Source organism: Chiloscyllium punctatum, chromosome 22 (assembly GCF_047496795.1).
Source record: "Chiloscyllium punctatum isolate Juve2018m chromosome 22, sChiPun1.3, whole genome shotgun sequence".
In the NCBI taxonomy this organism is placed as follows: Eukaryota; Metazoa; Chordata; class Chondrichthyes; order Orectolobiformes; family Hemiscylliidae; genus Chiloscyllium; species Chiloscyllium punctatum.
The window spans coordinates 90,485,666-90,508,803 of record NC_092760.1 but is presented as its reverse complement, the minus strand read 5'-3'; the positions used below and the strand labels follow the sequence as shown (position 1 = coordinate 90,508,803).

The window sequence follows — 23,138 nt, the reverse complement described above, 5'->3', positions numbered from 1 at the left end:
CTGTTTAATGAGATGTTTAAAGCGATCCATTTTAATAGAAAGATCGAAGAGACAATATGAACGGAAAAGTATAATTCTAAAAGCAATTCATGAGCAGACGGACTTGGGAAGATTTTTATTCAGTTTGTTGAATGTGGCTAGACAGGTTAAAATGCAGCCTTTATAGAAGATACACAAGATCCTGCGTTTGATATAAAGCGTCATCGAGAGAATTGTGCCCAACTTTGAGCATTGCAGTTTAAGAAAGAAGTGAAGGATTGGAAGGTGCATGGAAGATTCCCAAGGATGGATGGTGGAGTGAGAATTCACAGGTGCCAATAGGTTGGAAAGGTGAAGCTGTTCTCCTCAGAGATGAAAAGGCTGAGAGGAAGTTTGAAGGAGGTGTTCAGGAAATGTCAAATACCAGGGGCCACAAGTTTAAGTGAAGAGGGCAAAGGTTTCAGGATGATGTGCAAGGAAAGCTTTATTTTTACACAGAGGGTGGTACATGCCTGGAAATCGCTGCCAGGAGAAGTGGTCGAATCAGGTACGTGAGCAATGTTTAAGAGGCATTTAGACAGACACATGTACAGGCACAGAATAAAGGGATACAGACCATGTACAGGCAGGTGGGATTAGTATATAATGGCATCATGGTTTGCACGTGGTGGGCCGAAGAGCCTGTTTTCTGTGCTGTACTGTTCTATGTCTGTAGTCATGAGAATTCTGCGCTGGGAGAAACTGTTCCGACTGGCAGAAGGATTGAGAAGCGAAGGACATGATTTAAGGTGATTGTCAACAGAACGAAAGGCGGCAAAAGAGAAAACACATTTATATAACAATGCCTCCAATTAGCTTCCCAAAGCGGAATTAAATCTACGTCAGGGAATGTGTGTGGGGTGGGGTGCGAATTATGGGGTTAAGGAGAAAAGACAGGATAGGGGGAATTAGCCAAAATCATTTTAGCTGGAGCCAGCACTGACTCGACGGACCAAATGGTCTCTCCCTGTGTTCTAACCGTTCCATGTGTCGATAGTTCAGACCATTGGCGCCGAAGATTTTATGTTGTGTGGGTTCAGTAATGTGTAGCTTTTGTGCTTATTCGCAAAGATTGAATTAGTTCTCTTAAGGTCAGCACAGTGGCTGTGATTTTTCCCGGAGCCAGGGACATTAGCAATCAGACGCTGACGTAATGATTATTGATCATATTGAAAACTATATCGAAATTCTCCCACTTCATTCAACGCTTGTCCGTTTATGAAAGTAAACAGATTTTGTTTTAGAAGCGAGAAAAGTTTGGAATTCGTGAATTGTTGCCATCCATAATCATTTCAGTTGTAGTTATTTTTCAGTGAAATTTCCCCTTATATAAAAATGCTGGGCGGGGCTTGGAAGGAAAGTGTAGACGGGTAAAATATTGAACAGTGCAAAGTAATGTCTTTAAATTCAGAACATGAGCTACATGTTGGGGTAATTCTTTCAGTTGGGCGGAGTGGTGCAGTACAGGCGGTTACGGCGTGTCAGTTATACAGCGGGTGTGCATCTTTGTCGATGAGAGAAAAAATGTCAAATTATCGTGAACACCAATAAAAAATAGTGCCATTCCAGTCTGTTCTTAATCGAATTTTTCATTTCAATCAGAAAAAAAAATCAATTAGGTATATGCTATTAATCAGCGCCTAATTCCTAAATGCTACAAAAAGAGTTCAAAGTGGGAAATGGTTTGTGAATTATAAACGTAAAGAGCTGAGGGGCGTTCATTCATTTTCGTGACAAAATTGGTTGGAAGGAAACAGTCGGCAGTTTCTCTGAAAGATAACATTTCAATAGTGTTACAGGAAGAATCTGGTCTTTTTTTAATTGAAAGAAGTACTTAGCGGTAGTTCTGCTTAACAAAACGACTAAGAATGCAAGGTAACACTTAATGACCGTCCTTGAATATTGCATTCTTTGGGGCCAGAGAACGCACAATATTTGAACAAGTAATGACTTTTTAATTGGCGAGGAAGAGGTGAAGGAGGCGTGTGTGTGTGTGTGTGTGTGTGTTGGGGGGGGTCCTGGATTTATACCACCCCCATTTGTGTTTGTTGCGGCTACAAATTGTAACTTCCCCTTTTTTTCACCCGCTCCCACTGAGCACAGTAAGTCATTGACGTGTTCAGACAGAGGGAGAGTTCCCAACAGGATGTACTGCCTACGAGGAATTGGGAATAGTGAATCCGAAAATACATTTTTCACCATGACTTTGTAATGATCAAAAATGCTCCGCTTCCTGGGGGGGGGGGGGGATTGCTTTCTGATCCCTCTTCCCTTTCTGGTTATTAATAATAGATACCTCTTAATTACAATGATTTAGAGATGCCGGTTTTGGACTGGGGTGTACAAAGTTAAAAATCACACAACACCAGGTAAATAGTCCAACAGGTTTATTTGGAAACACTAGCTTTCGGAGCGCCGGTCCTTCCTCAGGTAACTGTGATGAAAGAGCAGCACTCAGAAAGTTAGTGCTTCCAAACAAACCTGTTGGACTATAATCTTAATTCCAACAGCGAGCACCCAGCGTCCACTTTGTGTACACCCTCCCAGTTGAGAAAATGCGCTAGGCAGATGGAGTCCTCTTCTTAGATGATAGTGCATTGTGTGTTGTGAATCTCGAAGTGTTCTTTAGCGTCTGCACTTCCTGCTCCGAAGTATTTGTTTTCATTATCTCTATTTCATTCAGCTATTTGTTCATAAAACCGGATCGATATCGATATTATATATATGTATCTATATAAACGTGTGACTAGGAACGCTGACAGTTGTACTGCGGTGTACATGATGGAGATATGTTGTGTGGATAGGAATGATCCGGCAGCATCTTACGATGTAGTTTGAACTGACGCAAAGAATACTTTGATTTGAAACCACAGCGATCCTTCTGCAGCCAAACGCAGAGCAATGGGCGTGTGGAACAGAAGCTCAGTGAGACCAAATTGCTCGGGATATAATTGGAAGCGACACAGCTCCCGCTGCAAGTGACAACCTCCGGTTAGATTGAACAGTCTCCGCCCCTCATGTTCGATGCGATTGTAACGGGATCCCGAATACACGGGGATAGATTTTGCCAAACCCCTTGCTCGGTTGGATACACAGTGAAGACGCAACTGCCAAACCCCTCAGTCCCTAACTCCCTTGAGAAACCTCTGTGTTTGGGCTGAAGTGCTGTGTTAGGCAAAGGGGTCTCCGTAAGTCCAGCAAAGGGCAGCAGAGAAGAGAGGAAAAATCTCCATGAACGAAGTTGTTCCAGTATTGTTTCTGTAGGGCCACTAAAAGCACTTTCTGGGAGGTTAAGGGCTAATTAAAAATGCTTCCAGAACCAGACAGCAGACCACATCTAAAGTACCACCCTCAGTCAGAACCAGACCACATCAAAAGCGGACTCTTTTTTTTAAAAAGAGAGAAATGGTCACCAGAGAACTTATAATCTACGTCACCGAGGTTCCATTTGACTGTTGTCTGCCGGAAAGAACCACTTGATATTATAAGTGTTCAAACAGAAGATTATTTTATACAATCGCTTTAACTTTGTTGGGTGGTTTTTTGGGGGGGAGTGAGTTGTCCCGAATGGGAGATTGATTGGGTCTAAGTTGGCCGAGTGAAGGGCAGGGTTGGCTGGGGAATTCCTGGCAATCTCACGAGTGAGTTGAAATGACAGCCCAGCAACTAGCGAGAGCAGACAGAGACCGACAGTCAATGGGTAGCCATTATGAGAATGGTAACCACCATGTAGGCGGGATACAGGCAATTTTGACAAAGGTCATTGCATGTTGCTGTTTCACTTGTTTGATAGTCCAGTGATTAACATTCAACTTTTTAAAAAAGGGTTTGGTTTAAGCACATACATCTTCATTGCAACATTAAACAACGATTGGATTTTGTTGTGTGGTTTGATTGGATGCATCGGATACTAGTGGAAACAAATTTTAGCTCGAATAGTTTGTAATTAATTCCATTCTGGCTCGGATTGTAACTGAAGACAGCCAGTTCCCTCGATTGTGTCCTTACCCGCCCCACACACCTCAATGATCAAATCGATTCGCAAGCGGCATTTCCTTAAGGTATGAATCGGATTGTGCGTGAGGCAATCAGATTTCCATTCACAGGAGTTTCTGACCAGTAAAAACAGCTCACCCGGGATGGTAAGGGAGATGGCCAGGGGCTCTGATGTTATTCCGGATCGCGGTGTAAATCGGATGTTACGAATTTGGGATCCGCTCCGAATATATCTCGATATCTCTTTGGAATGGACGTTTCCAAGCGAGATTCCGATTAGCGCATCACTTTCTTAGAACATTCTTGATGGTAAACCCCGAAACCGGGATGGATTAGTGAAACAAGGGCAGAGAATACTGGAAAAAACTCGGCAGGTTTATCAGCATCTGAAACATTTCGAGTCTCTGAGCTGCCGGTTACAGCAAATAATCGAGCGGTACCTCAGTTGGGGAATACTCTGCAAGTGATTCTATCACACATCAGACAGATGTGGGCTAATTAATTCTCAGGGAAAATAAAAGTATTGAAGGAATTACCGACGTGAGTGCTTGTTTTGGAAAGACATTCTTTTTTCCTAAAAAGATGAACAGTTTTATTTAAGTAAAAAGACCGTGCGTATTTCTCTGGGCACAGTCCGGAGCAGTTCGCGAACGGAGGTGCTACATATTCACGTAACATTCTCCTGCACTTCGTTCCTGTGACTGCATTGGGCGAAGAAATCATCTTAGGGTTGCGGGTGAGGGGGGGGGGGGGGTTGCGGGGGGAGACTGTGATAACCAGCCTGGGCTGGAGGTGTGCGCGAGTTTTGGGGTGGGGGGTGTGGGGAGGCGGGGGCTGGGAGGTGATATTCGGTACACTCAAAGAACGCAACGTTAAAGTCCTGCACACGCCCGAAGCGACAGCAGCCTATCAGAAGACTATAAGAAGGTGTTAAATGGTCGTTTCACGTGGATGAGTGGGACTGGGCTGGACTGTAGCCCTTAGTGCCTTCTAGAACACAATTTGCAACGTTGGCGAATCCCTTTCGCATGCAGTTTCAGTGTTTTTATTTAAACTGTGGGCTTTTTGTTTGTTTAGAAGAGACCGTCTTCCTCTGCCTTTCGAAGTTGCTTCATTTTAGCATCAGTCACCTCAGGATGTCACGTATTGTTAACTAGCATTGATAGGAACTGCAAGATCCCGCGTGCCCTGGGGAATAGTCTCTCTGTCCCTTCAGTGTGTATATTTTTTCATGTGTATAATTAGTCTTCTTTTTTGGGGGGGGGTGCGGTGAGGCTGTTAAAAGGGGGCTCTGAAGAAAGTCTTCCATCAGATGCGCTGCTGGTGTCTTTGTGATGCGGTTTTCCGCATTGAGCCAATGTGTGTCACGTTGTAATCTTATCCGTGAGTTCACACACACACACACACACACATACACGGCTGATAGCTCCTTCCCTCTCCTTTGTATCAATTGGTTGGAGTTCGGCTATTGTTCCCAGGAAAGTTCTTTCATTCCCATGCGCGGTCGCTCGCCGGAGCTGCGCCGAAATCTCACGATAGTGTCTTAAGTGAAATTGTGCCTTTTTTTTAGCTGCAGTCTGCCCTACGTTATTTGGGAAGGAGGAGGATCTGCGGAACAGGCGCCAGTTGAAGGGGGATTATGAAGGGCCGGCCAAGTGAGGATTAATTCAGAAGGTCAAGACAGATGAAGTACCCGGAGTGTGAGAGAGTGCAGCGCCGCGTCCCACAGTCCGCTCGCCCGCCGGGAGCATTTCATTAATGGGAGCCCCTGAGCCGGCCACTCCGCCTCGGATTGTACCCGCCTGGGTTTGGACCATGCCACGATGATTATAACTGTCTGCCTGTTGCTGAGTTCGCTGGAGTTGAGTGCGCAGCAGTCACCGCTGGCCCGGGCGCCGGCTGCGGCTCCAAGGGAGCCGTGCGGCCCATCGCTGGCCTGCGAGCCCAGACTGCGGAGAGATGCCGGCGGCCGGGGGGGTGTCTATGAACATCTCGGGGGTGCCCCGCGCAGGAGGAGGCTGTACTGTGCCACCAAGTACCATCTGCAGATCCACCTGAACGGGAAGATTGATGGCAGCTTGGAGAAAAACAGCATCTTCAGTGAGTACTCCGAACTTTCCGTGTTCCGAAGGTGACAGCGAGGTGGCGGGGTGCGGGGGGGGGGGGGGGGGGGAGGGGGGGGGGGGGTGAAGGGGGTGTGTGGAGGTGGTGTGAGAGTATGTGTGTGTGAGGGGGGAGTGTGAGAGGGTGTGTGTGTGGGGGGGTAGGGGGGAGTGTGAGAGTATGTGTGTGTGAGGGGGGAGTGTGAGAGGGTGTGTGTGTGGGGGGGTAGGGGGGAGTGTGAGAGTATGTGTGTGTGAGGGGGGAGTGTGAGAGGGTGTGTGTGGGGGGCAGTGTGAGAGTATGTGTGTGAGGGGGGAGTGTGAGAGGGTGTGTGTGGGGGGCAGTGTGAGAGTATGTGTGTGAGGGGGGAGTGTGAGAGGGTGTGTGTGTGAGGGGAATTATGGGTGCGTGTGTATGTGTAAGGGTGTGTGTGTCTGTGAGGGGGTGTATGTGTGACGGTGTGTGCGTGTGAGGGATGGTGAGTGTGTATGAGATGGGCCGTGTGTGTATAGGGGTGAAATGTATAATGTGTGTTTGTGTGAGGGCGTGGTGTGTGGACTGGGGGGTGATGTGTGTGAGAGAGGGTGAAGGTGGTGTATGTGTGTTTGCTGGGAGGTGATGAGGAGATGGGGTGACGTGCGTGTGTGAGGGGGGTGATGTGTAGCTGGGGGTGAGGGGTGTATGTTAGTGGGGCATGATGTGTGTGAGGGAAGTTGATGTGTAGGTGGGAGTGATGTGTGTGTGTCCGTGTAGGGGGGTGGGGGAGATGTGTGTGAGGGGGTGGGAGGTGTGTGTCAGGGGGTTGATGTGTGTGAGGGGACTTGGGGGGGGTGATGTGTGGGGTGGGTGTGGGGGGTATGTTTGAGGTGGGTGTGGGTGTGTGTGAGGTGGGGTTGGGAGGTGTGTCGGGGGTGGGAGACGTGTGTGTGAGGGGGGTTGGCTGGGGGTGTATGTGAGGGGGTTGGGTGGGGCTGTTGGGTGTGTGTGTGAGGGGGGTTGGCTGGGGGTGTGTGTGAGGGGGTTGGGTGGGGCTGTGTGTGAGGTGTATGTGTGTGGGGGTGTCGGGGGGTGGTTGTGTGTGTGAGGGGGGTTGGGGTGTGTGAGGGGGTGGGGTGTGTGGGTGTGTTTGTGAGGTGGGTGTGGTGGGGGTTGGGGTGTGTGTCGGGAGGTGGGGGTGTGTGAGGGGGTGCGGGAGCATATTGGACCGTGCAGCTGGATGTCACTGCAATGAGCCCCAGGCTTTATCCCACTGCTTGACACCACATGTCTTTTTTGGAAACTCGGAAAGCTCCTTGAACCGAGTGTGTAGGATCTGAAACTCAAGCCAAGGGCTGCAGAAGGTCCGGACAGGGAACGGGTTGGTTTAGAATCTGCAACTTCTGAATTCAAATTTCCCCTCATCGTAATTCTACCCAAAGGCATCTTCTCACATTGGATGAAGATTTAGTTTAACAGTTGATACTATATGATTATAATGTCTTTTCATTGTGCATTTTTTGGGAGGGGGATCAGTTTATTTTCGCGATGTCAGTAGTTATTCCAGCAGTGCCCCTCCCTGGGGCTTGTTAGGGACATATTAGTATCAGGCTCGCTACCTATTCACCAGGGTCCAACAACGGCCGACTCCTCCGCTCAGCATCAGCGCAATGAGCTTTACACATTCAACCACCAACTTTCTCATCCGGCCCCCGAGCATTTCAGAGCAGCTCCCACCCCCGACAATTCTGCAAATTTCCGTCGATCGCTGGATGTAAATCCATCCCCTATTCAACTATAAAATCTAAGAGATCCGCCATGTGCTTTGAACACGCTCTGTTCTCTCCCGGGGTGTGATGAAGGATTTGAGGGTGTGTTTGAGTGGAGCACAGTTCCTGGGTTCTGATACCTCGGAGCTCTCTGTTCTTGTCCTGCTGAGGCCAGTCCACGTGCTGTGGGCAGCAATATACTCAGTTTTCCGGGCTCTGTTTTAGGGATCAGTCCAGGAGCGACAGGAAGCTAGTTTATTCCCCTGAACAATGGCTAACTCCAGTGAGCTGTCACTTTGGTTAAACATTTCTGAAAAACATTTCTGAAGGAGCCGACCCATTCCAGGGATTTATCCCAACACGCGTCATTTCCCCTGAAGGGTCAGTGTCATTGCAGTTCTAATGCGTTGCGCCATTCTAGGGACTAGACTCAGATTTGTTTTCTTAAGACCACAAAGCGGGTTAAATTGTTCCTCTTCTTCCAACCTTTTGTTTACGGTGCATCCGCGATACCATTAGCAATGAATTGCTGTAATAGCCTGAACCGGGATTAACTGAAATAATGTAGAGACAATATCTGAAGGTTAGACTTCCGTAATGTATGGCACACAGCAGAGGAGGGTGGCGGGAGAGCACACAAGATAATGAATGCTTTCTGGATACAAAGCAGTTAACCACGTTTAGATTAAGCCGAAAGCGACTGATGTTCTACGAGATTGATATAAATATCTGAAAAGCACCTGTACTACCTGTGATAGGTGTAGTGGCTTTAATTATCCCACATTAAAGAGATAAGAAGGTTCACAGATGTGGAAACTCACGAAGCCCCATGGCAGCTGTTAGAAATATTTTGATAAAGGAACTGAGTAAAATCGTAACATAAGATGCTCAAATTTGGGTCAAAAGATGTAGGTGAGCATGGCATTGGCTGGAACCATGTAATAATGGGAGACCAAATGACCAGTGGGAATCAACTTACCTCTACATTGTTGGACCAAATTACTGTAGATGCGAGAATCTGAACAGAAAATAAAGAAAGTGCTGGAATCATAGCGGGTCAGGCGGCTGTAGCTCTGATGAAGAGGCACCTAGACTCAAAACGTTAGCTTGCTCTCTCTCGCCATGGATGCGGCCTGACCTGCTGTGATCTCCAGCATTTGTTATTTTCATTTGCCCCTACATTGTTTGTTTAGTCCGAGTTTCGGCCTCTTTCAGCTGGATTTTTCTGTCGCACCCATGGACGCAACTTTCTTATTTTGGCAGGAATATTGTCGGGGTTTTGTTGGAAGTTCACAGAGCGATTATAGGTATTTTTTTATCAGCATGTTCAGACCTGCTATGTCACAATCTCCGGAACAGTTCAACTCGGTTTATTTTGGTCCCTAACTCTTCCTGTATTGAGGTTGCCATGATCTATGAACCACAGCGTATGTGACATCCCCCTCCATGCCTTGCTGTTTCTCTTTTTTTCAGGTATTTTGGAAATAACTGCTGTTGATGTGGGAGTTGTGGCGATTAAAGGTCTGTTCTCTGGCAAATACCTAGCTATGAATAAAAGAGGACGCCTATATGCATCGGTGAGTTAACGTTGTGATAAAAATATTAAAATGAAGACACATTTTAATGATGTGATTGTTGGTGTGATGCCCATTTCTTATACTAAGATGAAGCAGTTAAAAAGCATTCCACACATCCTCAGGATGGGGTAAGATAATAAGCTTCATTAGTATTAGACACTACAACAAGAACATAGCCAAGTGCACCCGTTAGCTTTGTTGAGTTAAACGTTTTTATTCAGAGATAAATAGCTGGCATCATTTAAACTCCGAAAAATGGAGCTGGACTAGACAATCTGGTCCGTCAGTTACTTTCCTCCCTTCAACGTGATGACGACTGATCCTCTATATTCCCACAATCCCTGACACCTTTAACATGGAGAGAGCCAGATATTTATTTATTAAGTATACTCAGCCAGTGAGAGAAGTTGTGTACTGACTCAGAAACAGCAGCCAGCGCCAATGGCTGACAGTGAAGTGAGTTTGCTCCAGTTAGAGTCATTAAGCTGGACAGCACAGATACAGACCCTTCGGTTCAACCCGTCCATGCCGCTCAGATAACCGATTTAATCTGATCCCATTTGCAAGCACTTGGCCCATATCCCTCTAATCCCTCCCATTGGTACACCCATCTCAGCCACTTGTCAATCTGCTAGGTTTTCCGACTGGCCCTCTGAACGTCTGGTTTCAGTTCCCTGTTGAAATCTGGAGAGACCGGACAATAATTGCTATCCTCATTTCTGATGAAGGGTCCTGCCCGAAACATCGATTGTCCTGCTCCTCAGATGCTGCCTGACCTGCCATGCTTTTCCAGCGTCACACACCCGATTCTGATCTCCAGCATCTGCAGTCTTCACTTTCTCCAATAACTGTTAATCTGCTTTATGAACAATCCTGTGGTCTCTGGATGTTAACTGATAACATCAAGAAGTGACTTGCTCGGATGGTATCCCCCAATTTAAAGTGAACATTGAGAAGGTGGGAGTGATGTGGATCATTTTGATGGTTTCTGGGATGTTAAGTAACGCTGCAAGATTGAGGAAGGTCTTGACCACATCCCTGGGAATGGAGCCCACATTCCCATTGCTCCATGAGGGGTTGTCTTTTGGAACACTTTCTAACCTTTATCAAAAAAAGGGGAGGGGGATGGGGGGCAAATGACTCCTCACTGAACCAGACACAGCTGTGAGCTGACTGTGATGAAAATGCTAAATCTAAAAGTTCCCAATAACTTCTCGAACACAGAACAAACTTCCAAACATTCCGTCTTCATCTCGAGCCCAAAATAAGCTTCCAGAAACTGCGCGCTGACCAATCAATGGTTATGTTGATGTGTGAATGTGAAAGTAATTGACACCAATCAAACACCGTCACCACCAGAACTCTAACCGCCACCCCCACCCCTGCTCCACCACCCGTCAACCCCCTGCCCCAGCACCACCCCCAGCTGCAGGAGAGGGAGATAATGGTGAGATTCATGTGGCAACACCCAAACCGGAGACCGCACGAGTGACCGGCCCCGCTTCCAACCAGTGGGGAAGCTCCGCATTGAACCCCACCCCCCGCCAGAAGTTTCAGATTAACTACCTCACCGTCAGTTGTTTATGTACAATTTCCAAATCTTGGCTACCCCCCCAGCCGCCCTCCGGCTTGATTCAAATCTAGTTTGTCAAACACAATGCAGTTTGGCTGAACTGCAATACCTCTCAGAGTTGCTTTTGTAACGAGTGATGGGACAGTAGCAGAGACCTTGTGAGAAATAAATTGTGTTCATTCTTTTCAGATTGTTAATTTAATTGTTAGTCCAGCCTTTTGGTTGGACTAGGTTAATGTTCACATGGAAGAATAGTTTTAAGTCTGATACCTGGCTGATGTTACATGTCATAAGTTCTCCCAGTTCCAATTCTGCAAACTGTACAAATATTCAATAATGCTTCGCCAAAAAGGGTGGACTCTCTTAATTTCTGTTTGATCCTTTATTCTGCTGTAAATGCTATTCATCGTTTGATATCACGGGCTTCCAATCTCTTTATCTATTCAAAGTGGAGCTGTGAGGACAGAGAGAGCCTTCTGTCACAGCCAGTCTTATCTCCCATCAGAGTGCTACCGTCTCAGTAGTAGCTTTTTCAATACGTCCCTCTGTTTCAATGAAGTTATATGCACGATTGACTGATACTTCTCACAGACATATAACCGAGCAACTTCCGATAGTTGAAATTATCTAACAAAAAGCTTATAATGTGTTTCAAATTTTACTTTAAAAAGGAAAGCGATTATTAAAACATTACTTCCGACTAATTTTGGACGTTTGACCTGATAAGGCCTTTAGAAAAAAATGAACTTTTATTCAATGCGTAATTATCGCAACAAAAAGGGATAGTTGTTAAAATGGAAGTTCTTAACTTTGATATAACAAAGAAGCAGCGCCCATTATACCTACACCACAGGTTCTAACCGCTTTCCCATCGGGGGTGGGGGGCTGACTAACTTTGACGAAATTGTCCAGCACTTGTATTTCATTGGTCTTTCAGGGTATTGGAGCTAATTTCGTTACAAGTAAATAAAAATAACCTTTTTTAATAAATGAAAACGTCCCGTTTGATTCGGGGAAACTTGATTTATGCGACAAATGCATATAACGGGATACCACCCGTAAAATGTTGAACTCACTTACCTGAACAGGATTTGATTTAAATTGAGGTGATGCAGGATTAGAGCACTCCCTGCTGACTTGGGGATGAGCCAATTATTCAAACAAGCGTTGGGTAGTTTCCTTGAGCAGACTGTTAGAGGAACATAGGAACAGGAGTAGGCCATTCAGCCTCTCGAGTCTGTTCCGCCATTTAATGACAGCATTGCTGATCTGTGGTTTCAATCCATAATACCTGCCTTTGGCGCACATCACTTAATGTCATTGCTTTACAAAAAATAAGTCTTATCATAGATTAAATACTGACAACTAGTCCAGCATCGACTGCCGTTTTTGGAAGAAAGTTCCACCCATCTACCACCCTTCATATGTAGAAGTGCTTCTTAACATCTCTCCAGAATGGTCTGCCCAAATTCTCCGAATATTCCCCGAGAGCTAGAATCCCCATCCAGTGGAAATAGTTTATCTTTGTCGACCCTGTCTTTTCCTATTCGATCGGATCACTTCCTTAATATTCTAAATGCTAAAGAGAACAGGCTAAAATGTATAATCTCTCCTGAAATTCAAGTATCCAGTTCTCAAAGTCTTTTAGCAGGATGACTTATCACCAAAACTTCCAACAAGCACTAAAAGGTTCTGAAAACAAAACAATAAAAAATAAGCTGGAAATTACAGCGGATCAGGCAGTATCCGTGCAATGATCTCCAGCATTTGTTGTTTTCAGTACCGATTCCAGCATCTGCGCTAACTTGCTAACTCCAAGCACTAAAAGGTAACTTGAATAGTGGTCTGAAACATGCACACACACAAACACACTCCCTCTCACCAGGGCAGCAACAATGAGGAAGAGAGAATTCCCACTTCCTCATGGAATATGCCTTTCTATTGGAAGATCTGGGAAGAGGTGCATTGTCTCCTTTTGGTACATGTAGAGCGGTTCTATGACACAGGACACTGCTCTGCCGATTGTTCCCAGGGACACAGACTAGGCGGTTGGAGGTGCATCAGCTCCCTGTAATAGGCGGGAAACGTGTTGACCTTACAGGCTGGAGTGTTTGCAGACTCGCATGTTCCAAAGTTCAGGTTCTGGGTGGGGAAATGTGATGAAGGATGGGCAGCTACTACAGACGTTCAGCGTGAACGATCACAGTTTACCACCAACCTGCCACAGTGAACTGACCTAGAGACCAAACAAAAACTGCAGATGCTGGAATCCAAGGTAGACAAACAAGAGGCTGGAATAAAACAGCAAGCCAGGCAGCGTCGGGAGATGGAGAAGGGTCCTGAAGAAGGGTTGCCCCGGAAACATTGACTTCTCCACCTCCTGATGCTGCCTGCCTTGCTGTGTTCTCCCAGCCTCCTGCTTGTCTACATAGTATACTGACGGACAGCAAGTTGTAGAACTCTTAGAGCCACACCCTTGATATGGAATGTGCATTGGAGGTATCATATGTATTGCAAATTACAGTGCAGTACCTCAACCTCAGAATGCAACGTGCTCTCTGGAGCAAAGTTTAATTTCATTGCACTTTCTACAAGGTTCAATTTGAAACATCTTGGAATGTGCTTTTGCACATTTTGTGAATAAAGTGCGTGTGCTTTTTCTAAACAGAAGAATAGTTAAATAACAGCTGCACTTTTCACTTTTTCTTCTTTGTACCTGGATGTGGGCGTCACTATCTGCGCCAGTATTTATTACCCATCCCCAGGTGTCCCTTGAATCAGATGACTTGCAGGGGCCATTTCAGATGGCAGCTTCTGGGTGGCACGGTGGCACAGTGGTTAGCACAGCTGCCTCACAGCGCCAGAGACCCGGGTTCAATTCCAGCCTCAGGTGACTGTGTGGAGTTTGCACATTCTCCCCGTGTCTGCGTGGCTTCCCTCTGGGTGCTCCGGTTTCCTCCCACAGTCCAAAGATGTGCAGGTAGGAGAATGGGTCTGGGTGGGTTGCTCGTCGGTGTAGACTTGTTGGGCCGAAGGGCCTGTTTCCACACTGTAAGTAATCTAATCTTAAGAGCCAACCACATTGCTACCCGTAGGGAGTCACGTGTAGGACCGAACTGGCAAGGATGACAGATTTTCTTTCCTAAAGGGCCCACGTGGGTTTTTTTTTACATTCTCTCTCCACTAATCCAAAACAATGGTGAAGAATACACCATTGGGGAAATAGAAAGGGGAAACAGAAAATGCTGCAAGTACTCTGCAGATCAGGCAGCATTTGTTCAATTAACAATCTTCGTTCCTTGGTTTTGTAACATTCGCTCTAAGAATAGCATCTGCAGTCCTTCACTTTCTCCAAGGCACAATAAATACAAGCACGAATTTCCAAAATCGCGGTTGCAAGGATTTTGGAATTTTAACGACCACAGTTGGTCACTTTGCAACAGGTACTATCTGTTATGTGTTGATTGCCACACTGGCCATGTCGCATTCCCTGTGTGTGTTGTGTGTTCTGTACACATTAGCGAAGAGCAGGCTATTCTTACAGCGACTATCACAAACCGAAGGAACGATGCTCTGACACAGAAACCAAAAACTCGAAGTTTGCTAATGTCAGGGAGGATGACGAGCAGAGCAAAGTTAGCTTTATTTAATTATTCCTGCTGCCATAAAAATAAAGCTAATATAATAAATACTGGCCCGCATAATGGCGCCTTTATTTGCACCAGCAACAATCTGTCGAACCTTCAGGGACTCAGTGGAGGGAAATGATCCCAAATTATTGGGACCTAGTTTGATGCTGACTGGTATAATTTAGAGCACTATCGCCTCAGGATATGAATCTCATAAACTTCTCTACCCATTTGCAGGAAGTCTACAATCCGGAGTGTGAGTTTGTCGAACGAATTCATGAACTGGGCTATAACACTTACGCTTCCAGATCCTACAGGACCGTTCCTAATGCAGGCGGCGCAAGGCGCCGGAACAGCGCCGAGAGACTCTGGTACGTCTCCATCAACGGCAAAGGCCGACCGCGCAGAGGGTTCAAAACCCGCCGGACTCAAAAGTCCTCCCTCTTCTTGCCGAGGGTGTTGGACGGCAAAGACCACGAAATGGTCCAATTATTCCACACCAGCTCGAAATTCCGAGAGAGCCTCCGGAAAAGCTCCAGTAAAGCCGAGAAGACACGAGCCGGCCAATAGTCAGGATTACTGCTGCCGTAACTTAAAGTTTATAATTGTTGGGACTCGCTTTTGAAATAGAACAAAATTTATTTGTAGAATGATATACTTAGCATTGCAGATGGAGACTATCTGTGATATATTAATTAATGTAAATATGTAAATTAGTTTTTATTTGGTCGTTGTTTTCGTGTTGATCATTTCCAATGTCTGATTGGAACACTGTAGGGACTTCCTGTAGTCAGTGATATTTGAAACATGTTCTATTTTTGTATGTCTTTTTTCCATCAGAAGAAAATACAACAGATTAGTGGAGTAGCACTCTAATTATTTTCCCTCGTTGTGGACAGAACGCGGGGTTCCATTTTAGTAGACCCCATTTGGGATCGTAACATATTCAAATAGAACAGGTCACAGAATTTAGGGGAGTGGGTTTCCCCCAGTGAATGTGTCGGGATGGGGAGTGGGGGATAAGAATTCGGATACCTACAGCCTGAAAGGGTGACGTACGCAAATTTGAATAAATTTTCAAAAGGGCAGTGGATGAATATTTGAAGAGGAAACAGTTACCAAGCCATGGGGAAAGATTAATTAACTGTTCGTTCAAAGGGTCACCTGAAAACAGCCGGAGCTCTCCTTGTCCGTACAATATAATTCTCTCAGTCTAAGCTAAGTAAACTGCAATGGAATTCAGAAGCTGGCTGGACAATGTACATAAAGCTTATCTCTCCACGCTTCAGGCTCACTGCCTTTATTCCTGATGAAGGGCTTTTGCCCGAAACGTCGATTTCGAAGCTACTTGGATGCTGCCTGAACTGCTGTACTCTCCCAGCACCACTAATCCAGAATGTACATAAAGGCTTATCCTGATGTGCTTAGTTTATTTAAATACCATGTGCACTTGCAGAATGGTCCTCGGTTTCGTTCACTTCGGCATATAGGAACATTGGATTTAGGAGCAGGATTGGGCCAGTCGGACCCTCCAACCACTCTAGCATTCAATAAGATGATGGTTGATCTGGTTGTGGTCTCAACCCCACTTGCCTGTCTGACCCCAATACCCTTGACCACATTATCTATCCAAAATCTGTGTAATTCAGCCTCGAGTAAATTCAATAACACAGCCGCTCCATCAATAGCACAAGGGCGAAACAGTCACTTCTAATCTACAGCATTGAATGCTACAGCCTGCATTTATAACGTGAATAGATCAGAATTATCATCTTAACAAAACAACTTTAATGCAAGGGTGGTATTCCTTTTGGTGGCACAGTGGTTAGCAATGCTGCCTCACAGCGTTAGAAACCCGGGTTCAATTCCCGCCTCAGGCAACTGTCTGTGTGGAGTTTGAACATTCTCCCCGTGTCTGCGTGGGTTTCCTCCAGGTGCTCCGGTTTCCTCCCACAGCCAAAGATGTGCAGGTTAGGTGAATTGGCCATGCTAAATTGCCCGTAGTGTTAGGTGAAGGGGTAAATGCAGGGGAATGGGTCTGGGTAGGTTGCTCTTCGTAGGGTCGGTGTTGACTAATTGGGCCGAAGGGCCACAACATCAGAAGATGCTGGGGTGTACAAAGTTAAAAAACATCACACAACACCAGGTTATAGTCCAACAGGTTGAATTGGAAGCACTAGCTTTCGGAGCGACGCTGTTTCATCACCTGATGATCCACCTAATGAAGGAGCAGCGCTCCGAAAGCTAGTGCTTCTGTTGGACTTATACCTGGTGTTGTGTGATTTTTTTTTAACTTTGTACACCCCAGTCCAACACCGGCCTCTCCAAATCATTCTGGTGATCAAAAAGGATGGTGAATACAAACATTACAGACCTATTCTTATTAATACAGAGACCTGGGAATTAGGGGAACACTGAGCTCATTTACAATTCTCTTCTATTGAGTGTAAATACATATTCCCACACCGTCCAATAATCCTTATTAATCGCTATCACATAGAGCTTCTACATAGTATTGATAATCCCCAGCTAGGCCAGAATTTATTGTCTAAATCTAATTGCTCAGAGGGCAATTAAGAGTCAACCACTTTGCTGTGGATCTGGAGTCACATGTAGGCCAAACCAGGTAAGGATGGCAGATTTCCTTCCCTAAAAGACTTTTAAAGAGCCAGATGGATGTTCACAACAATCAACAATGTTTACAAAGTGAGCATTGGCCTAGCTTTTTATTCACGATTATGATTGATTTCAAATTTAATCGTTTTCCAGGGAGGGATCTAAACACTAACCGGAAATAGTCTGAAATACTAATCCAGTGACATTGGCAGAATATCACCCTGTCCCTCATAGTGACTTGCGTTGACAACTTCTTCTTTAATCTCATGATAGTCTTGAGAAAGCCACCCATTAATGTTCCAGCACTGTTGCGAGCCAGGTTTATATTCTGCATAAAATTGATCAGAGGAACGAAATGGGTTTTCTTTTGAAACTGATCGGAATCTGACGCGCGCAGTGGATGGAGAAACTGCTTTAACTTTTAATGCTGGGCAGATTGAGACATACCCCGCTTGGTCAGGGACCCACCGTTATTTTAATCAACAACTAACAAAAGCACACACATGCAATCAAAACCCCGTTTGGAACTGATACACCTCTGGTATTGTGCAAGGTTTTACATGAACGTGGGCAGTATCTTGAACAAGACAAACCTTGGTAGAAAATTCAATGTGAAGTTCCCTGTGTTATTTAACGGTAGGTTTGTATCTGATGACGGAGGCTGGTTCCAGTTGTTCCACTTTCCTCGTCAGTTTGATGGAACGTGAACCAACTTCAGAGTTTTCTTCATCGCTGACTCTTCAGCTCGAAACAATTTCTTTTTCCCCCAAAACAATACTTCTCTCTGAGCTACATGCCCGTAATTATCTCATGACAAGTTTCACATTACATTTAGAACTTGAACACTACCGTTCATGTCCTTTACCCATCCCAGGTCCTGTCACACATTCCCACCTACTCATGGTCCCCATTATCAGCTGCTCCCCTTCCTTGTTTTCTTTCCTTTGTCTGCCTAACTCTCTCTCTGGGCTCTGCCTCCATCTATTCACCTTCCCCATTTCCCGTCCTCAGCATAAATGTCACCTTTTCCTTGCCCCTGTCAATCCTGACGAAGGGTCACTAGATTCGAAACATTTCTGTTTCTCTCTTCATAAATGCTGAGTTTCTGCTTTTGTTTCAAATTATTGTTGGTTTTTCGACTTGTCAAAATAACTTGTTCATCGAGCCGGCCGCCTGCACGATACCTTTAACAGACACCGTTTCGGAGGTTTTTCCAGAGAAATCGTAAAAATCTTGGAGGGATTTGATAGTCAACCGTGGAATGAGTGATGTGGTGCTAGAATGTTTTGTGGTAAAATATTCAGCCCAAATTGACCATTGTTATTGTTTAAGAGAACATGTGATGAAGGCAGGTACAATTACAACATTTAAAAGGCGTCTGGATGGGTATATGAGTAGGAAGGGTTTAGAGGAATATGTGCAAAATGGGACTAGATTAATTTAAGATATCTGGACGGCATGGACGAGCTGGGCTGAACGGCCTGTTGTGCTGTACATATCTATGACTCTAAGTAAGGATTCAGCCAATGAATAGAGCCCAGGAGTTCCGGAATTCCCCATGGGCTCTGACACCTTTTCTCTGGGTTTCTCTGACCACGTGGTCTTAATGAAACCTAAGAACCATTTATTCTGACTTTGTTTTTTATAAAATGGTAGTTTCATGTCGAGCTGTATTGAAGTCTGTCCATTTGAATATTGAAAGTTTGTTGTCCGGGTTTTGTTGCCGATGCGTCTCACAGGGATACACCGGGAGTAAGTAGCTTCCTCTGGATTGGCAAAAGCTGGAGCCGCCTGAGATAGCAGCTAATATTGAAAAGAAAAGCGTGCTGTGCTCGGTTTTATGCAGGAGAAAGTGAGGACTGCAGATGCTGGAGATCAGAGCTGAAAACGTGTTGCTGGAAAAGCGCAGCAGGTCAGACAGCATCCAAGGAACAGGAGAATCGACGTTTCGGGCATGAGCCCGAACCCAGAGAAAAGGTGTCAGAGCCCATGGGGAATTCCTGAAGAAGGGCTCATGCCCAAAACGCCGATTCTCCTGCTCCTTGGATGCTGCCTGACCTGCTGCGCTTTTCCAAGAATGTGCTGTCCGTCGAGGGGGAATGGCCGAATAAACTGAGGAAGACCTTGCTGAGATCAGTCTGAACATTGGAGCCAGACAACCTCACACAAGGCACCTCACACCTTCAATGCATTATCTAGGCCAACATGGCACCTATTGTTAAAGTTCACTTAAGAATGTAACTTTTAAAAAGTTCAGGAATTACATATGAAAGAACTGAAACCAACATGGTCATTCTAAAAGATGAGTGACTTAACCAAGTCTTTTTGAATATATAATTTCAATTACATCACACTGTAAACATGTGCTATAAATTCTGTGTCTTACGATCTTATAATTCACAGCCACCTGATGAAGGAGCAGTGCTCTGAAAGCTAGTGCTTCCAAATAAACCTGTTGCATTGTAACCTGGTATTGTGTGATTTTTAACTTTGTACATCCCTGTCCAACACTGGCACCTCCAAATCATTAATTAGATCTCATTCCTTATCTATTTCATATCCCCACAACCAGTCCTGTCATGAAATAAAAACAGAAATTGCTGGAAAAGCTCAGCAAGTCTGGCAGCATCTGTGGAGAGAAATAAGTGTTAACATTTTGGATTGAGTGACCCTTCCTCAGAACTTTCATGAAAAGGGTTGATTACAGCACAACCGACACATTTTCAACTACTTCAAGCCCCCATTATAACTTATTTAGCTTCTCTTCTTCCCGGATTTACCATCAACAGTCTATTTGCCTATCACCTTTTCTCCAAAGAAAGCTCATTGGACTCAAAATGTTAACTCTGCTTTTGCTTCAGAGATGTTGCCAGGCCTGTTGAGCTACAAATCTTCTCCCAAACTGTTGAGTTTCTCCAGCATACCCTGTTTTTGCTTGTCTAAGATCTTACTTGTTGCCTGGAGAAAACAGTAATTCTGGTGTCTAAATTTCCAATGGCAGTAGTTCAGACATTCTGCCCACTTGAAGAGGAACTCCCTGAAAACCCTACATCTGGATGAGTTACAAACCATCCTTTTCTTAGGGACATCAGCGTCTGCCAAAAAGAACCACCAAAACCCAACAGATTACTGATGATCAAACACAATAATAACACACAAAACCAAAGGTTGGAAAATGTGTATATGGAACAAAGGGAGAACTGGCAAATGGTACCTTCAGATTTAATGAAACAGCCTATAGTTATTAATGCAGCTATTCTCCCATTGGGATTAAATCAGCTTTTGCAATGCTATCTTCCCATTAGAATCCACATGGATTCTAATGCAATAATACAGGGACTGACTGGGAACTGTCTGGTTTCCCTACAGGAACTCAGTGCAACCTCCTCAGGTGAGAATTAATGCAATGCCATCATGTTAAATGGGATAAAACAATGTGCTTAATATATGGTAAAAATCTTGAAAGAGTCGGGAGTCTGTGAGATGCAGCAGTCTTTAAACTGTTGAGAAAAGATAGCGAAAATAAGCAAAATGTTTAATGTAATGTTGACATTTACACCTAAAAGATGAGAAACAAGGGAGCCAAGTCACATTTCAGCTAAACAAAGTCCCTATTAGACTATAGCTGGAATGCTCAGTCATTCTGAGAATCATACTTTAAAAGGTGGGGCTGCATGATGCCTCAATGGTTAGCACTGCTGCCTCCCTGCGCCAAGTATCTAGGTTCGATTCTAATCTTGGGCGACTATCTGTGTGGCGTTTGCACATACCTGCACGGGTTTCTTCTTGGTGCTCCAGTTTCTTCTCACAACCCAAAAGATGTGCCAGTCAGGTGAATTAGCCATGCTAAATTATCCTTAGTGTCCAGGGATGTGTAAGTTAGGTGCAATAGTCAGGGGGAAATGTAGAATAGTAGAGGAATGGGTCTGGGTGGGTTACTCTTCAGAGCATCAGTGTGGACCTATTGGGTCAAATGGCCTATTTCCATACTGGAGGGATTCCATGATTTCTATGAAGGTGACATTGGTTTTGGAAAGGGTGGAATCTGCAGAATTATATAAGAATTCCAAGGGTTGTTATATGGTGCTACTACAGTGAACATCTCTGCTAACTAAGACAAACACCCAGAAAAGTTCACTTTGCCTCATATTCTGTTAAGGTATGAGTGACAGCGAACTACTAAATTCAACTATTTAAAGAAAAAAACAATTTATTCTTTTACTCTAAGAGTGAACACTAAACTGGTGCGAGTTGCAGCTTGCCCTGCAGCAAGTTAAGCTACATGTTGCTGCATCCATATTGGGGCAGCACAGTGGCTCAGTGGTTAGCACTGCTGCCTCACAGTGCCAGGTACCCGGGTTCAATTCCTGCCTGGGACAACTGACTGTGTGGAGTTTGCACATTCTCCCCGTGTCTGTGTGGGTTTCCTCCAGGTACTCTAGTTTCCTCCCACAGCCAAAGATGTGCAGGTCAGGTGAATTGGCCATGCTAAATTGCCCATAGTGTAGGGGAATAGGTCTGGGTCGGTTGCTCTTCGGAGGGTTGGTGTGGACTTGTTGGGCCGAAGGGCCTGTTTCCACACTGCAGGTAATCTAATCTAAATAACAACTCTAAACCTCCTTTCTCCTAACTGCTTGGTATCTGCTTCTATGTCTATAACAATATACTGCTCCAATAATAACCCATATTGAAATTGCATCAACTTAATTTCAAAACCACATGGCAGCTGTTGTCTCCTGTGTCTGTCTTCTCTCAGCTACAGATCTTCCTGGGTTGACTTTGGTCTTTTTGCTGCAGAGATGTTTCATATGAAAAAGGTGCCTTTGACAGAAAATGTTTTGCTGGCAGTTACTCTGTCAATGGCAGTTGGTCTCTCTGGCTAACTCTCAAAATGTCTGCTTCTTTATACCCCAAACATCAGATCATCTTATTGGTTCGATGTTGGCAAAACAGTAAATTCAAAATCGATTGGGTTTTATTATTCTGAGTCATAATTTAAACAGATTGGTTAAATTCAAGTGGTTGTCAACATAGCAACTAAAACGTGAGTATTTGTTTCACAGCCAAAATGTTACATATTTTCAATTTTTCAATACACTGTGAGACTGCTAGTCAGTCACATGACAGGTGCCGGATTAGTGGTGCTGGAAGAGCACAGCAGTTCAGGCAGCATCCAAGTAGCTTCGAAATCGACGTTTCGGGCCACACTCTCTCAGAATTGCAAAGGACCCACTCTGTACTCCATCCTCAGGAGAATTCAGCTTTATTCCTGATGAAGGGCTTTTGCCCGAAACATCGATTTCGAAGCTACTTGGATGCTGCCTGAACTGCTGTGCTCTTCCAGCACCACTAATCCAGAATCTGGTTTCCAGCATCTGCAGTCATTGTTTTTAACACATGACAGGTGCCTGCAAGCCCTCAATGCAAAATAGCTTCATTCTCTTTTAAAGGTACAGTACATACCTTGAGCTTCATAATACATGGAGAGACCCCACCCCCTCCACCACCACTCCCCTCCCATGCAAAGGTTATGATAGCAACATGATAGATGATTTGATAAAACATCAAGAATTTCAGAAAAGATAAATTGAAATTCTTTGTCATCTCACTGGTCGTGGAATCAAGGATTAAGAAAAGTCTAAGAAAATGAAGTCAGATTTTTCTGGAGGGAAACAGGAAAATCCTTACTGAGCAGAAGTTAGTTGAAGTTTGAAATATTCTTCTGCAGTCATCAGTGAATGTCCTGCAGATGCTGGGAATCTGGAACAAGAACAGTATGTGCTGGAGAAACTCGGCAGGTCTGGCAGCATCTGGGAAAGGAGAGAGAAATTCAGTTAATGATTTGAACACGACACTTTATAATGCGTTCACCCAATGTATA

At 44.9% G+C, this 23,138-nt stretch overlaps 1 protein-coding gene across 3 annotated transcripts; it reads left to right on the top strand.

Annotated features, from left to right (window-relative positions):
* Window positions 1-495: 495 nt before the first annotated feature.
* fgf3 (fibroblast growth factor 3) lies at window positions 496-16,012 on the top strand. 3 transcript variants are annotated; one of them, XM_072591779.1, is made up of 4 exons: window positions 496-526; window positions 5,585-6,114; window positions 9,336-9,439; window positions 14,879-16,012. In XM_072591779.1, the coding sequence occupies exons 2-4, from the start codon at window positions 5,838-5,840 to the stop codon at window positions 15,209-15,211; spliced, it is 714 nt and encodes a 237-aa protein (XP_072447880.1). In that variant the 5' UTR covers window positions 496-526; window positions 5,585-5,837; the 3' UTR covers window positions 15,212-16,012. The 3 variants fall into 3 exon arrangements, with proteins under 3 accessions (XP_072447880.1, XP_072447879.1, XP_072447878.1); XM_072591778.1 differs by lacking the exon at window positions 496-526 and adding an exon at window positions 4,436-4,554; XM_072591777.1 differs by lacking the exon at window positions 496-526 and adding an exon at window positions 4,997-5,229.
* The last annotated feature ends 7,126 nt before the right edge of the window (window positions 16,013-23,138 follow it).